The 13,619-nt window shown below is 38.2% G+C and overlaps 1 protein-coding gene across 4 annotated transcripts in view; it reads right to left on the bottom strand.

The window, feature by feature from the left end:
• MND1 (meiotic nuclear divisions 1) overlaps window positions 1-13,619 on the bottom strand; it is a 44,118-nt gene that overhangs the window by 28,967 nt on the left and 1,532 nt on the right. For 2 of the 4 annotated variants that reach the window (XM_026847838.1, XM_026847841.1), the window contains exons 2-4: window positions 11,783-11,848; window positions 10,882-10,939; window positions 8,957-9,105 (exon numbers count right to left, since the gene is read on the bottom strand). In XM_026847838.1, coding sequence (XP_026703639.1) covers window positions 8,957-9,105; window positions 10,882-10,939; window positions 11,783-11,806 — 231 coding nt within the window. In that variant the 5' untranslated portion in view covers window positions 11,807-11,848. Of the gene's footprint in view, window positions 1-8,956; window positions 9,106-10,881; window positions 10,940-11,782; window positions 11,849-11,940; window positions 12,061-13,501; window positions 13,564-13,619 lie in introns of those variants that run through there. The other 2 variants (XM_026847842.1, XM_026847837.1) reach the window with 2 other exon arrangements.

Here is a 13,619-nt window from a genome sequence, read left to right as displayed (position 1 = left end):
ATCTATCAAGCTTCAGTTTTGACAGCGCTCTTACATATTCACTCTTCATGCCAATTTCATTATTTTTAATTAATGCTCAGACAGACAACCAAGTCATCTCAAATTCCTGATACTAAGAATAGTCTTTGATGGAACTATCACATGTTCAATAATAAGCTGTTTGACTGTGATGGGAAAGACCTTTCCTCTAAATTCTTGCTGCTTCAAACTAACTTCACACATTTTGGTTTTATACTCCGGTTTTCTGGTGTTTTTTATTTCATTGCTTTCAGAAGAGGAAAATGCTATGAAGTGACACATATAATCGCATGCTAGTACTTTATTTCCACATGCATGCATGCTAATTTTCTAAAATGAAATGTTATATTAATTGAATGACAAGATTTTAAGGTGAAAGTCAAAATTCAAATTAAGATTACAATTCACTGGTTCCATCAAATCCAGCTTTGAAAGTAGTATTCCCTCTGACCTATACCCAGGCTGGAAGCTCCTGGCCTTACAGCCTTTAAATTTTCTCAGGATGCTGGGTTTCTGTTGATATGCTGAACTGTCACTTACACCTGCCATGCCTACTGTGCAGCACAGGGGGATGTGCAGGGCATAGGGCTGCATCTGAGCCAGATGTGACTGGACTTCTGGAGCGAGCGCCCCATTTTTATTTCCAATCTCTTTGCATTTCGGATTAACAGTTTGATTGCAATGTCAGAAATGGAGCCAGCAGCCAGTGTGCAAGCCCCTTTGACAAGGTAAGGTAAACCATGTGATTATATTACTTAAAAAACTCACAGTTTCACAGAAAACACTGTTAGAAAACACTAGTATTTTTTCCTGCATTATATCATAATGAATATACAATTTATATTACTGGGGCCACAGTAACAATATATCCTCTTTAATATAGTAGGATTCTTCCTTCAAGCCTACTTTATAACCTTTACAGTTACTACAGAGCCAGCTTTTTCTAAAATAATTGCTCTTAAATCATGCCAATTTTAGCTTATGCTCATCAAGAAGGCAGGAAAGGAAAACCTACAGTTCTCAGTTATCATCAATCTAGTTACATATTAACAGCTAGTAAAAGGAAAAGCATGAAATTCAACTAATGAACATCAAAGTATGAGGTTGCTTAATTCTAAGAGAAGCCTCCAGAGCACCGTATTTTTAGAACTCTGCCATGACAGCAGTAACTAAGCATACCCTCCAGGGCTTTGTAGCATGCCATTAAACATAATTCCAGAAGGCTCTAATAAGTTACAGCATTAGAAGAGTATTCTCTGCTGGACATTTTAGGACTTACTAAATTCAGAATTGTTTCAAGACATCAACATTTTTCAAGTGCACGATGCAAAGAGGTAACAAAAAACCCTAGACTGCCTCAAATAAAACTTTATTAGCATCTTCCAGGAGACTGATCCAGGAAATAAGCTTTACGGGATCAACGGGCATAGAAATAATCAACATATTTTCAACGTTTAAATGATGCAAATTCTCAGCCTCTTGCTTTTAGGATACTTCTTACTGCTACATTTCCCACTGGTTGGTATGACATTAGCTAGTCCATACCACACCAGCTTCACAGTTGGCCATTTCTTTATGTGTCTAGTCCTTGATTTCAAAGAAAATGTATAGGGTCAGTGAAAGCCTGCAGGCTGAAAATAGGGAGGGGTCACTAATTGCCTCTGTTCGGAGAGTCATTACTATGCAAGAAAGGGGGGGGGGGAAAAAGTGAACTAGAAGGGAATGGAATCACCCAGCAGACTGGAGCTGAAGATTATCAAAACAGCCAGGCCAATCCAAGGAAGAATAAATGAAGTAGAAAGTTAAATTAGATGCCCTGAAACACGAGAGAAAAAAAGTAGGCCCATCAAGGATATGGGAAGATTGCTGTAACTGCTTAGTCAACACATTGGGATCCTGACTTTTATTTTTCCTGGTAAGGGACAATTTATTACATTTTCTGGAACCTAATAAAATTAAATTGTAAGCATGCATATTAGAGAAAAATGTCTAAATAAATAATTCCTAACACAAACCACATTTATTAGTTGCAGAACTACTGATGTACTTCTCTGGTTTTAGAGGACAATTCTTTAATTATGCTATCTATTCCCTAACATTCATAAAATTCATACTAGAAAGATAGCTCTAAGCTTTTCTAAGATGTATTTCAGCAAAGCTTATGGTCATGATAAACCTTAAGACACTTTAAGCAGCAAGTTCTTTATGTTCGATAAATGAAAACCAATATTTTTAAAAAACATACTGAATACCAAATCACTACAGCTACTCAAACTGATCACCCAAAAAATCAACTGTTCTATCAAAAGCATTAGGCCACAGATTCCACAGGTGTTGCACATGTACCTCTAGGGATAGTCCATCACTGCCACAAGGAGAAAAACCTGCTTTCAAAACCATCGACAGAGGCTGGAAATTGAAATAGAGATCTGAGGTGCATAAGGAGCTCTGTTAAAGGCTGATACACCATCTGCTGAGAACACTTCTACAAAGCAATGCAAAACGCTTGCTTCACAGCACTAGATCCCACAGGCACTCCCTGGCTGACTCAAACTGCCTGTATCTAGCAACTTCAGCAACATCACCCAACTCCAAGCACTATGGGGCCTGTTACCCCTCACTGAACATCTGTCATCTCCAAGGATTTGTACCTCCGTTCAGGACTGATTACCTTAAGCCAGTCACCTCTGAGCACTTGTACCTACTTGCAGTCCAGAATCAATCTCCAAACTGTGTAGACAATTGAGTGAGTCAATTCGATCAAGGAGGAGGCTGCTCAGACTTAAACAATGTGGACAGAAGAAGTTTCTTGTGCCTCAGTCAGCAGTCTCAAGCAGTGTCTATTCAGCAACTTTCCATGCAGTAATTCAGTCACAGTATTTAAGGAGGAAAAATATATCTATCTAAAAGGATAGAATTAAAGCAAGCTGCATCCTGGAATAACTTTCTGATGGTTAAAACTCAACATTTTCTGTGTGCTTTCTGAACAAATAAGGTTCTCTCCATCTAGTTATTTTGTCAAACATCTCCAGGAGGCTTCAAGCCAGATTACTCACCAATATGATTATTTCTTTCCATTAACTATTTTCAAACAATGTGCATTCCTAACAAAAGTATTTCCTAATATAGCATTCCCTGAGTCTTTAAATAAATAAAATATATCATTTCTCTTTTCATATTTCAGTGTTCCTAAGTACAACTTGGTACATGTGAAGTCACTCTATTTTGACAAGTTCATTCCTAGGGTTTTGGTTTTGTTTGTTTTTTTTTTAAAAAAAAAAACTAGCTCCGAAAGGAGAGTTAGGATGTACTGACTTCTAAACTCTTCCCCTGGCTCAATACATGAGTCATGGGAAGTAAAAAATCCCTCCTCTTACCAACTGTAGGGCAGGGACTTAAGGAATGAAACATCAACTAATGCCTTCCATCTTAACTAACACTGGTCCAATGCAATGCTTAGTGGGAGAAAAATTGCCAGAAACTCTCCCCAAGTCACTGTTGCAAGTCACTTACGTTGAAGCAAGCACAGGGAACAGCATGAAAAGTCCATCCTGTATCCTGTTCTAAAACGTTTCTATTTAATCTTTGTTATAGTACAAGGTGACACCATCCTGCTCTCAGTCTCAGAAGGAACAGTAGCTATAACACCATTTGCTGTTAAACATTCCCTTGCAAAGCCTAAGAATACAAAAGAATAACCCTCAAGAAAGCAACAACATGAGAAATAAGGTGTGACAATTAACAAAAAAAAAAAGGTGAAATGTATGGTTTTGAACTGAACAGTGAAATGAACTGACACAAAGACTGGGGAAAGGAAGTAAATTGGTTGTTTCCCCAAGCTACTGAATTACAGTACTGTCAATAGTTACACTAACAACTGCAAGATCTCTGAAGAACTTGGTATTTCAAGTCCCTATCTGCTAAAAATATATTATGCTGTGGCAATCCTCTATGACCTTATGGTTCAAGCATATACTCCTGTCATACTGAATGCCAGACACTCTTCAATGTCACCAAGGATACTGAAATTGCTTCTGCCTCCCTTAAGCCCTATAGTGTCAGTATTAAACCAGCCAAGATTCCCCCAGTCACGCTGGCTATGGCAGACAATGTGCTGGAGAGATGGGGCACTCCTTATGACTTCTGAGGGTTGTGGTTTGCAGACTCATCAGCCCTTGGGTGAAAAAGGCCTCACTGTTAGTCATTACTTTAATTAACACTTAATTCAAGCCACTATAAAGTGAAATGCAAGCAAGCGTTAATTCTCCTTATCTAAAACAGACAGCACAGTTGTGCTTTACCAAAAAAGCAGATGAAAAAGTGAAAGAAAATCTAAGCTGAATCTGTTTATACTAAAGTTATGCCAGAAAAGTTTCTCTTTTCCTTACTCACTGATACGCCATTTCCTAACTAATAACTGTTGTCAAGGTTTTGGTTGCATAACTGCCTTTTCTTCAGCAGGTAACATATCCTTCACATTCACATCCCTTCTGTAACAACACATACATCAGAACAACACAAAACCCAAACATGCAAGGGGGCTAATTATTTGAAAAGTACTAGCAGCTCTTGCCAGAGATGGAATGTGACTGTGATTAACATGTTGGGGTAGCTCAACTCCAGTCTCCTCATTTTATGCATGCTATGAAATCAACAAAGGGCAGCAGAATCATCCATAAATTATGATCTTTCTGCTTACACTGCATAGGTCGAATTCTTCATTAGTTTAATAAAAACCCTAAGCTTCCAGTATTGTTATGCCAAGAAAAAACATATCATTTTGTCAAAATGATAATTGATCATAGGTAATTCAAAACTTCAGAACCTGACTGCCAGGAAAATACTGATAAAGAATAAAACCACATTCTTTCAGCTTTTCTTATGGAAGGAAAAAAACCCACCCTAGTGCTCTCAGTAAAGCTTCCACAGTTATCTTGACAAAGGTGAAGTTCCATCAAAAATTTCTCCATTTATGAACTTTGTTAAAACAATACTTCTCAATGCCCTTGCTTTAGTTTCACTGTCTCATAGCTGTACTGATGCAACTATAAACCCACCTGACCAAAATATAACTTCCAACATCTTTTACTTTTTCAGTGGTCCAATTCACAGCTGCATAAGCACGAGGTGAACAATAAGCAACTGGCAGAAAGCATAAACCTTTAAGAGCAGCCATGCCACTGCAAAATAAACCAATACAAAATACAGAGGGACCTACTTAGCGATTTTTACTCTGTGAGCTATTGGAGAAAAAAATTGCAGCAGATTGTACACAAACTAAAGATATTCACTGTCTTTGCTTTTCAGAAAAACAGGATGAAGTCTGCACAGTAAGCCTGGGTTAGAGAGCAGCACCAAGATCCTAATCGTAACCAGATCAGCACAAGATTTGCCATATATGTCAGTTCAGAGATTAGCTCCCCTCACCAAACACCTGCCTCCACAAAAGCAAGCTAAAAAATGGGGGCAGGGAGGAAAGCTATGTCAAACTTTATTTTCAAGCATTGTTTTCAGTTGCCATATCTCTGCACAAAGGAGTCACGCAGATGATGTAATAAATAAATCCTGAAAAAAATCTAGGGTGTACACAATCACTGTTGTGTACATATCCAGACAGAACTGGCTTGCTCTTCATTACAAATACAGAGTTGGAGTTCTTTGCTACTGAGTCTCAAAATTGGGGTGTGGCTCAATAATCATTAAAAATCTGAAACAAAAAAATTCTTTCAAGTACAGTTCCTAAACCAGTCTCCCCACAAGCTCTGTAAGGGGCAGAGAACTATTGCCTCCCAGTAAAAAGCCCTAACTGCAGTGTGAACTGAATTGCTAGATTTTTAAACCTGTGCTTTAAATAAGGCGGCTTCATTCCAGCTTTTAACTGTAGAAGAAAGATCAACTCATATACTCATGTAGTTAACAAGTGATCTGGACAAGGGACAGGAAGAAAACACGTCTCTCAGCATGCCACAAGCTCTACACAGGAATGATCAAAGACAGGCACCGTGCAACAGAAACAGTACAATAGCTTAATTTTTTTCCTCTGCTTTGCATGTTCTGACAAGAAGTTTTGTGATACTCGATGACTAGATTTAGAAACCCTTAAGAAAATCCATATGTGTTCACATCAAGAAGAATACAAACACTAAAACAGCTAACTTGAACTCAGAGACATAATCTGTTATCATCTTGTAAAAATGTCCAGAGCACTATTCATTGAAAATGCCACCTTTCCACTGTGTCAACGAAGTTTTCAGCTAGTGAAAATGTTTCTCCTTGAAATGCTGAAACATTTCCATTCTCATCAGAAAAACCATGCAATGAATATTTTTAAGGACTCATAACATGGTCTACAGAAAGCTCTTTTATATCAGTAAGCCCATATGTTAGGAGCAGGACTTGGTTTGCAAATAAGGATCTGGTAACAAAACTATTTCTTTCAACTGGAGTAGTTTTATATTGCAGAACTGTTTATATCAGCAGTTTATTTCCTACACAGAAATAACCATAAAATAACATTGCAATACAATAACTGCATGCCTACTATAATTCCATAATAATAGATGGGTTTATGTTTAATAATGTAACATCCATTTAAAGCAGTACAGCATATGTTTGTAGATGACCCCTGGATATTTATGGTGGAGCATATTAGGCAGATTCTGCAAGACATTCCAAGGAAGATATTCATCAGCGTACACCAGAGACCTGCTTGATCAATTATCTTTAAAATTCATGATGGGACTGGGCCCAAGGGCAAAGACAACAAATATCAACTCCTTCATTCAACTACTTGGCTAGATAATGCAGTATGAGCAAAAATATAAAGTATCCAATAGCAAATCATTGGCATTCAGCAAGACAGTGGCAGCAGGGTGTCTGGTGAACAAAGCAGGAGTTTTGGCATATATTTGTCCAATTGCTCAGTTGGCATTTATGTTCTGGCAGAATAAGTAGCCCAGTCTAAAACTCTGGTGAATATACTAATAACTTGAGTAAATTCACCAGGAAACTCAGTTCCAAGTCAGTGCAGAGTTAAACTTACCTGTTTCAGACAAATGGAACTTCACTGGAGTAGAAATCAGTGCATTGTTACTACCAGTCAATAAAAATGAACTTAAGCCTAGTCATGCCAGACTAAGTCCATGCCTGAAAATTGTACAAGCATATCCATATAAATTGAGGAAGTTTTTAATGTCTGGACTAATTTGAGTTGTGAAAACAAAAGACAGTAAAGATGATGACAAAATTATGAGTGGGACAACTTAATAATAACCAAGTCTTGGTACATACAAGGTACAGCTTGTATCCACGATACTAACAGTTGCCTGAGATGCTGAGAAAGTTACTCAAAACATAGAGCAAGTCAGTGGCAGAACCTGAAATAAAAGTTGATCATTCTGATGACCCATGCAGTACCACAAGAGCTATCTGAAGCGGCACTCTCCAACTCATCCGAAGTACCTGCCTAAAAGATTGTCAAATACAGTTCCAGTTACTGATGGGAAGGACTGCAGTACTTCCTCCTTACTGCCACAGAGCCCTGAATGCATCATTGGCTCATAAAAATGACATGAATTAGCAGATAAGGAGAAAGGAAGTGAAAGTTCTATCAGGTCTTACTCTTGATCATGAAAACTGCAGCAGACTGGGCATGTGACAGAGTACCAGTACTCTCCTCCCTCTACCACATCCACCCAACCAGACACACAGCATGCCTTTGGATAGCCATCTAGAGCACCCAGGCCAGTAATGAAAATGTTCAGGGCAAAGGGAAATGAACTCATGTTGGTTAAAACAGAACAGTGGACTGGACTTTTTCAGTTTAATAATGACTGATTGACAAGCAATGACAGCATAGCAAGGTTACCTCTCAGCTGGTCACACACTATGCTCTATGCATAAACAAGAATTTCAACTGCATTGACAAAGCTATTTAATCTGCTTTGGTGAACAGTCTTCAGACTCACAAACTGCTTTTTCAATTCAAGCTGGGGAAAAAAAGCGTATTTTTATACAATTTATTTGGAGCTTTAAAGAAGGAGCTTAAGTTGACAATGCTGTACATAAGATGGCAATGATGATACCAGAGCTAGGCATGAAGAAAATATTGTCTGTAAAAACATTCAGATGCTACCAATAATTTTGTATTAATTCAAATGATTCTTTGATGAACGATTCAAATGATTCTTTGATGAACGAACATAATGCTAAATATGCACAGGAAAAGTTGGCAGTGTTGTGGTTCAACCAGATCATAAAGCTACTTTATTGATCTTATTGTCATGTACTCCAGTTGCAAATAAACTGGTGAACAGATGCTTTCCCACTCCAATTAAAAGAAGAAAGACAGTCCCTAAAAAGTAGGAAAGAACCACATCAACAGAACAGCAATGTTGCAACAAAAGGTGCCTGGCTCTTCTGCAAAAGATCAGGACCAGCTCTTCTCTCCTAATAAAAGTGCAACATGGGATTACACAAGTGCTCACAAATTAAGCTACTGATAAAAGCAGAGAGGAAAGCACAATGGCCATAAGTAGAACCCATTCCCACATTTACTCGGGTTATGCATTTCAGTCCTCTCAGGGCTTTTAGATCATTACCACAGGATGGCCTACATAATAAAAAAGACACATAAAAGCATATGATGGCTAAATATTTAGAGAAAGTCCTTAAATGATGTTTTGCATAATGCTTTCAGCAGCAAGTAGACAAAAAGCTTTTTCAAGCTCCAACAAAAACCTCCCAAACTTTTCTGATGTGATAGCAAGATAATGAGAATGTCATACCATATGTGCCAAACGATTCCTATAGTAAAATCTGTGTGCGCGCACGCACACACACACGTGAGAGGACATGATATGAACAAGAATGACAAAGGGGTAAAAGAAAAAAGCAAACCCATTCAGGTAAACAAGTACTCTCCTTAAAAGAGACTTACCTGAGACTCCAGTTCTTCCAACTTACGCTTCCTGGCATGAAGAGCTTTACTTGGGAAAGCCCAGAAATAATTAGAAGTTCCAATTCTATCAGTGTCCACCATGCCATCATCAACTAAGCTCTGCAGAATCTCTTTCACTGACACTGAGGCTAATAAAAGCAAAAATATCAAATTAGAACCGTGTAGTATCTAAAGTATGGAGAATTACGAATACCATAACCCATCAACTACAATCATCTTGTATGAATATTTTACTAGAATGTCAGCTAGCTGGAAGATTTCAAGATGACACTATGCCTGATTCTTCACTTTGAAGGGATGAATCTCTTTGAAATCAGCAGTTTATACATAAAGGTTGCTATTCTGTACAGTCTGCTACCAGATTGTTTGTAAAACACTGCTCATGAGTATCATAAAACATACATGCATATTACAGTACAATACATAACAAACTCATGAGACTCATGAGAGGGTACTCAAGAAGTTGTCTTGCAATCCTAATTCTAATATGGATTAATTTATCATTTCTTGATTAGGAGTGTAATTACATTTCACTTTGTAATGCTTATCAAGGTATTTAAGAGCAGCAGAGGCATTAAAGCCATCTGTCTACAGGTTCAGGAGGGGCAGATTTTAATTTTAATTCTATTCATATACAATATGAAGTCAGCTACAGTCAGAAGGATCCAAAACATTTCTGAACCTAATTGGTCATTTTCTAGCAAATGTGTGGTATAATTCACTACTGTAAATATGGTAACTGTTCAAGAAAGCAAAGTAGTTATTATTATCCTCAAGTGATGAAGATATAAAGATCTTGGAGCTAATTTATGGTTTTCAGTGTCTGAATTTCAATTTCAACTCTAAAGGGTATGCCAGAACAGGAACATCCAATCTTTTGGAAGCTATGGGCTGGATGCCAGTATGGGGGCGCTTCCACAGGCTAGACATTTTTCAGAGTAACCAGGGCTTGGGTTGTGTGGCTAAATGCCTTCATACGCAGAAGCGGATGAATTTGGACTATTCAAAGGTGTTAATGGTTTTAGGAACTCTACACTCCAGATTTTTAAATATGAAATTCCATTGCTTGTATTTATTGTTTTGCATCCTCTTCCTGCAAATTACAATTAAACACATGCATTGACAAACAAATCAAGATAGCACATCTCTGCAGAAGCCTACGAGTGCCTCTGTTAGCTGCTGGCATAACTGAAAAATGCTGCTTTGCGATATTCACATGTCTGCAGCTCTTTCAACAGATTAATTTACTCTTGTGGCACTACAGATAAGCTAGTCAAGGACAGTGGCAACTAACCAAACACTACGCTTTGCCCAGCTTTTGTCAATGAACATAGAAGGAAGCAGAATGAAGAACACCTAAAACAACAACAGTGTAAAATAAATCCTCCGGGAGCTAATCCTAAACCAGTGGATCTCATCAGGAAGGCTTTCATCAAAAAGACAAACCCCTTTCATTTACAGCTGTCCAGCCATTTTGGGGTGGTCAAAGCTCAACAGAACATTGACTGTGTACATCTGGACTAGCATTTTAAGATATCTGAGACATTACAGACAGACATTTAAATCCTCTGTTCACTACCTGAGTACACATAAAGATTTCATACAGTTAAAGTCACTGCAAGTCAGGCATCTCAGAACCTGAGAAAAACCCCATCTGTTGTTTTAGTGGTTAACTTATCTCCCATTTTGGCCCTAACTTCTAACGTAATTGACAAACATTAGCAAATTGAAGTAGGAATATGCTGTTGATGTCACTTTTAACGCTACAACCCTACCATGGACCAGCTAGTTTTGTCGTTATTACAATCACAAACGTAAAATTGTAACCAGGAAAATTGACATGTATGACCTGTCCCAAAAAAATGATTAATGGCTCAAGAGAAATAACTTTTGTAAACACTTACTAATCCCTTTTTCTTTAGGAGCAATCTTCTCTAGATCCTTCAACTGGAACACATCTTTCTGTGGAAAACATAAACCACACTTTAGCTCCAAATGACAGCATCATCTAAGCCTGAATTGTTTTTACACTAAAACAATGCCAACAAAAGCAAGGAGGAAATACACTGCATGTTTATGTCTTGCTAGGGAAACAAGCTGCATATCCCTCAACAGAATTAGAACATTCTGAGAAATAAATAAAATTTTAAAAGGACTATTATTGTAACAAGCCCTGTTCTTTTTTTTGGTGCTCTAAAGTCCACATATTTTGTCTCAAGTTAGACTGTAAACTCTTAAGGGCAGACAAAGCCCAGGTTAGATTGTCAGCACCAGATGCACCACCATTGCTCAAGTACTCAAATATCACAATAATTTTTTTAATAGGTGAAACATTGTGGATTACGTTTTTTCATTGTTTTGTTTTTCCCACATTTCCAACAGTATTTCACCAATATAACTGTAGCTCTGCATTTGGACCTCCAGGTTTCTTCTTCCCAGTGACCTCTTCCATGTCTGCTCTCATTTTTTCTAACACACAGACTTCTTCCTCCTCCCATAAACTGCAGTGAGATACTTCCTAATCTCTTGCTATCCCTCTTAGGGAAACAGACTCAAAATGAGAAGATTTCAATAGGGAGCACATGAAGCATTTAATATCACCTGTGCATCTTTGGACCTTGGCTCCACCTGGGGATGAGCCACCTGATCAGAAGCTACATGAACCAAGCTTTGTCCCTGTAATTTATACATTGATGACATGGGGCATCAGACTTGTGTAGCAGGACATACCGAGTTCATCTACAGTTAAGCTCCTTTTAGGACTCGTTTTCCCACCAATGTAGATGCAAGACAATTACAACTTACTGTTTCAAAAAAGATCTCCATCATGCGAACTCTCTTCTCCTCAAAGCTCAGGCCTTTTTTCTTGGACTAGAAGTGGAAAAAACAACCCAAAGAAACAAAACCCAACACATTCATCCATTTGAATAATTAACATCTGCTCAGAATTCAAATCTGTTTACCTCTAGAGTTATATTTGCCATCCTTTAAAATACCTTACCACCAACCCCAGATAAACTACTTCTTCCCAAAGAATCATTACATCCAACCTAATCCATCTGCAATCTACTAAACTGAGGGACCTATATTCTAAATTTGGAGCCAACCTTTCACTCAGCCCAATCCATCTTAATCTTCAGTGTTTCTTGGCATACCAACGGTTCCTTGGTTTATTTTACTAGATTGAAAACGTGTATTTATAGCAATTTATAGCAATTCTCAGCAACTCACCCAATTAATAGTCCTTAAAAAGGTAAGAAGGAATATCTTTTGGGTTTTTTGTTTAGAATTGTTTTTTATCTTGTGATACAGAGCCACTAGTGGGAGATTAAAGACATTTAGATTTTTTTGAAGAAGATAAAGCGCATTTTGAGGAATTATGTCTTTCTTCAAATTTCCTACCCAACCTTATAATTTCAAGGTCACATTTTAAAAACTGTTCATTTCTTTTCTCTGCATTTGCATGGCCAAGCAGTGAATAATAGGTATTGAAACAGAAGCAAAAGGCAGAAATTACTACTCGCAAACTGCTACCAGTAATACAAAACTGAGAAATACCCTCCTCTGATCACTTTCAGAGATGCTATTTTGACACATTTCTTATAAAATTAGGATATAAAATATTTCAGAGAACTGGAGTCTTATTAATAGCATTTAGCACAGTCCTCAACAACCCAAATGCAGTGGCCATAACATGAATCTGGAATGTTTCCCCTCATCCCACGCCCTGCTTCAGAGCTGTGAGACCTTGCACTGCTGCGTGCAGCTACAAGGAAACTGAAAAGTGGATAGAAAGTGCAAAATAGGATGTTGGCAGAAAAAGGTCTCCCTTTAAAAAAAAAAAAAAATATTGCCCTCGAGTCAATGGAAGCGGGGATTCTAATAACATGGCGTGTTAAGAAACACAACATAGGTTTGTTTCCAAGCCCCAACAGAAAGGAATCAGTATCATTTTTTACTTAACTACTACTTCCTTCTTAAATAAATCACACAGTAGGGCAGCATAACATTTAAAGTGTGCATCAAGAACAAAACAGCCAGACTGATTTAGATTTTTTAAATGAACTGAAAAGCTAGCTCTTGCAGCCACAATAACACAGACGTGAACAGAAGCAATTCCGTATTGAATTTAACAAAAGCAGTACTAATATTTTTTTTAAGTATCCTCCCTTCTGCTTTAGCCAGTGATGCCCTACATCAACGCTGACAGAGCTGTCACATATGATGTCAGTGTATCACAGGATCAGAACCTGGAGCCAGCAAGTAGGAGCATGAGGAGAAAAGGCTGATCAAACTTCTTTCTCCCTTTCCCAAACAGCCCTAACACCATCAGCAGCAACAGGAATAAAACCCATACGCACACGATGTGCAATTTAAGCAGCGTTTCTGAAAGCATGCGCTTATTAGCTACGTCCCTCAGGTGCCAAGTTTCACACCAGCACCCCAACAAACTGAGAAAAGTAATCAACCGATGCGTTTTCTAGGTAAATTTTATTATTTTCCACGTTGATTTCTCTCTTCTACCTCCTCGCCAGGTGTTCCACACCACGAACGTAAACCACAGGGGTTTTGCGGTCACCCCCGCTAAGTGCAGGCAGCCGGGGGACAGGCGCTGCTCAGCGCGCCGCAGCACGGCGGGCAG

Source organism: Athene cunicularia (genome assembly GCF_003259725.1).
Source record: "Athene cunicularia isolate RWA chromosome 4 unlocalized genomic scaffold, athCun1 chr4_part2, whole genome shotgun sequence".
NCBI lineage: Eukaryota > Metazoa > Chordata > Aves > Strigiformes > Strigidae > Athene > Athene cunicularia.
The sequence above is the reverse complement of the archived record's forward strand: the minus strand, read 5'-3'. Positions and strand labels throughout refer to the sequence as shown.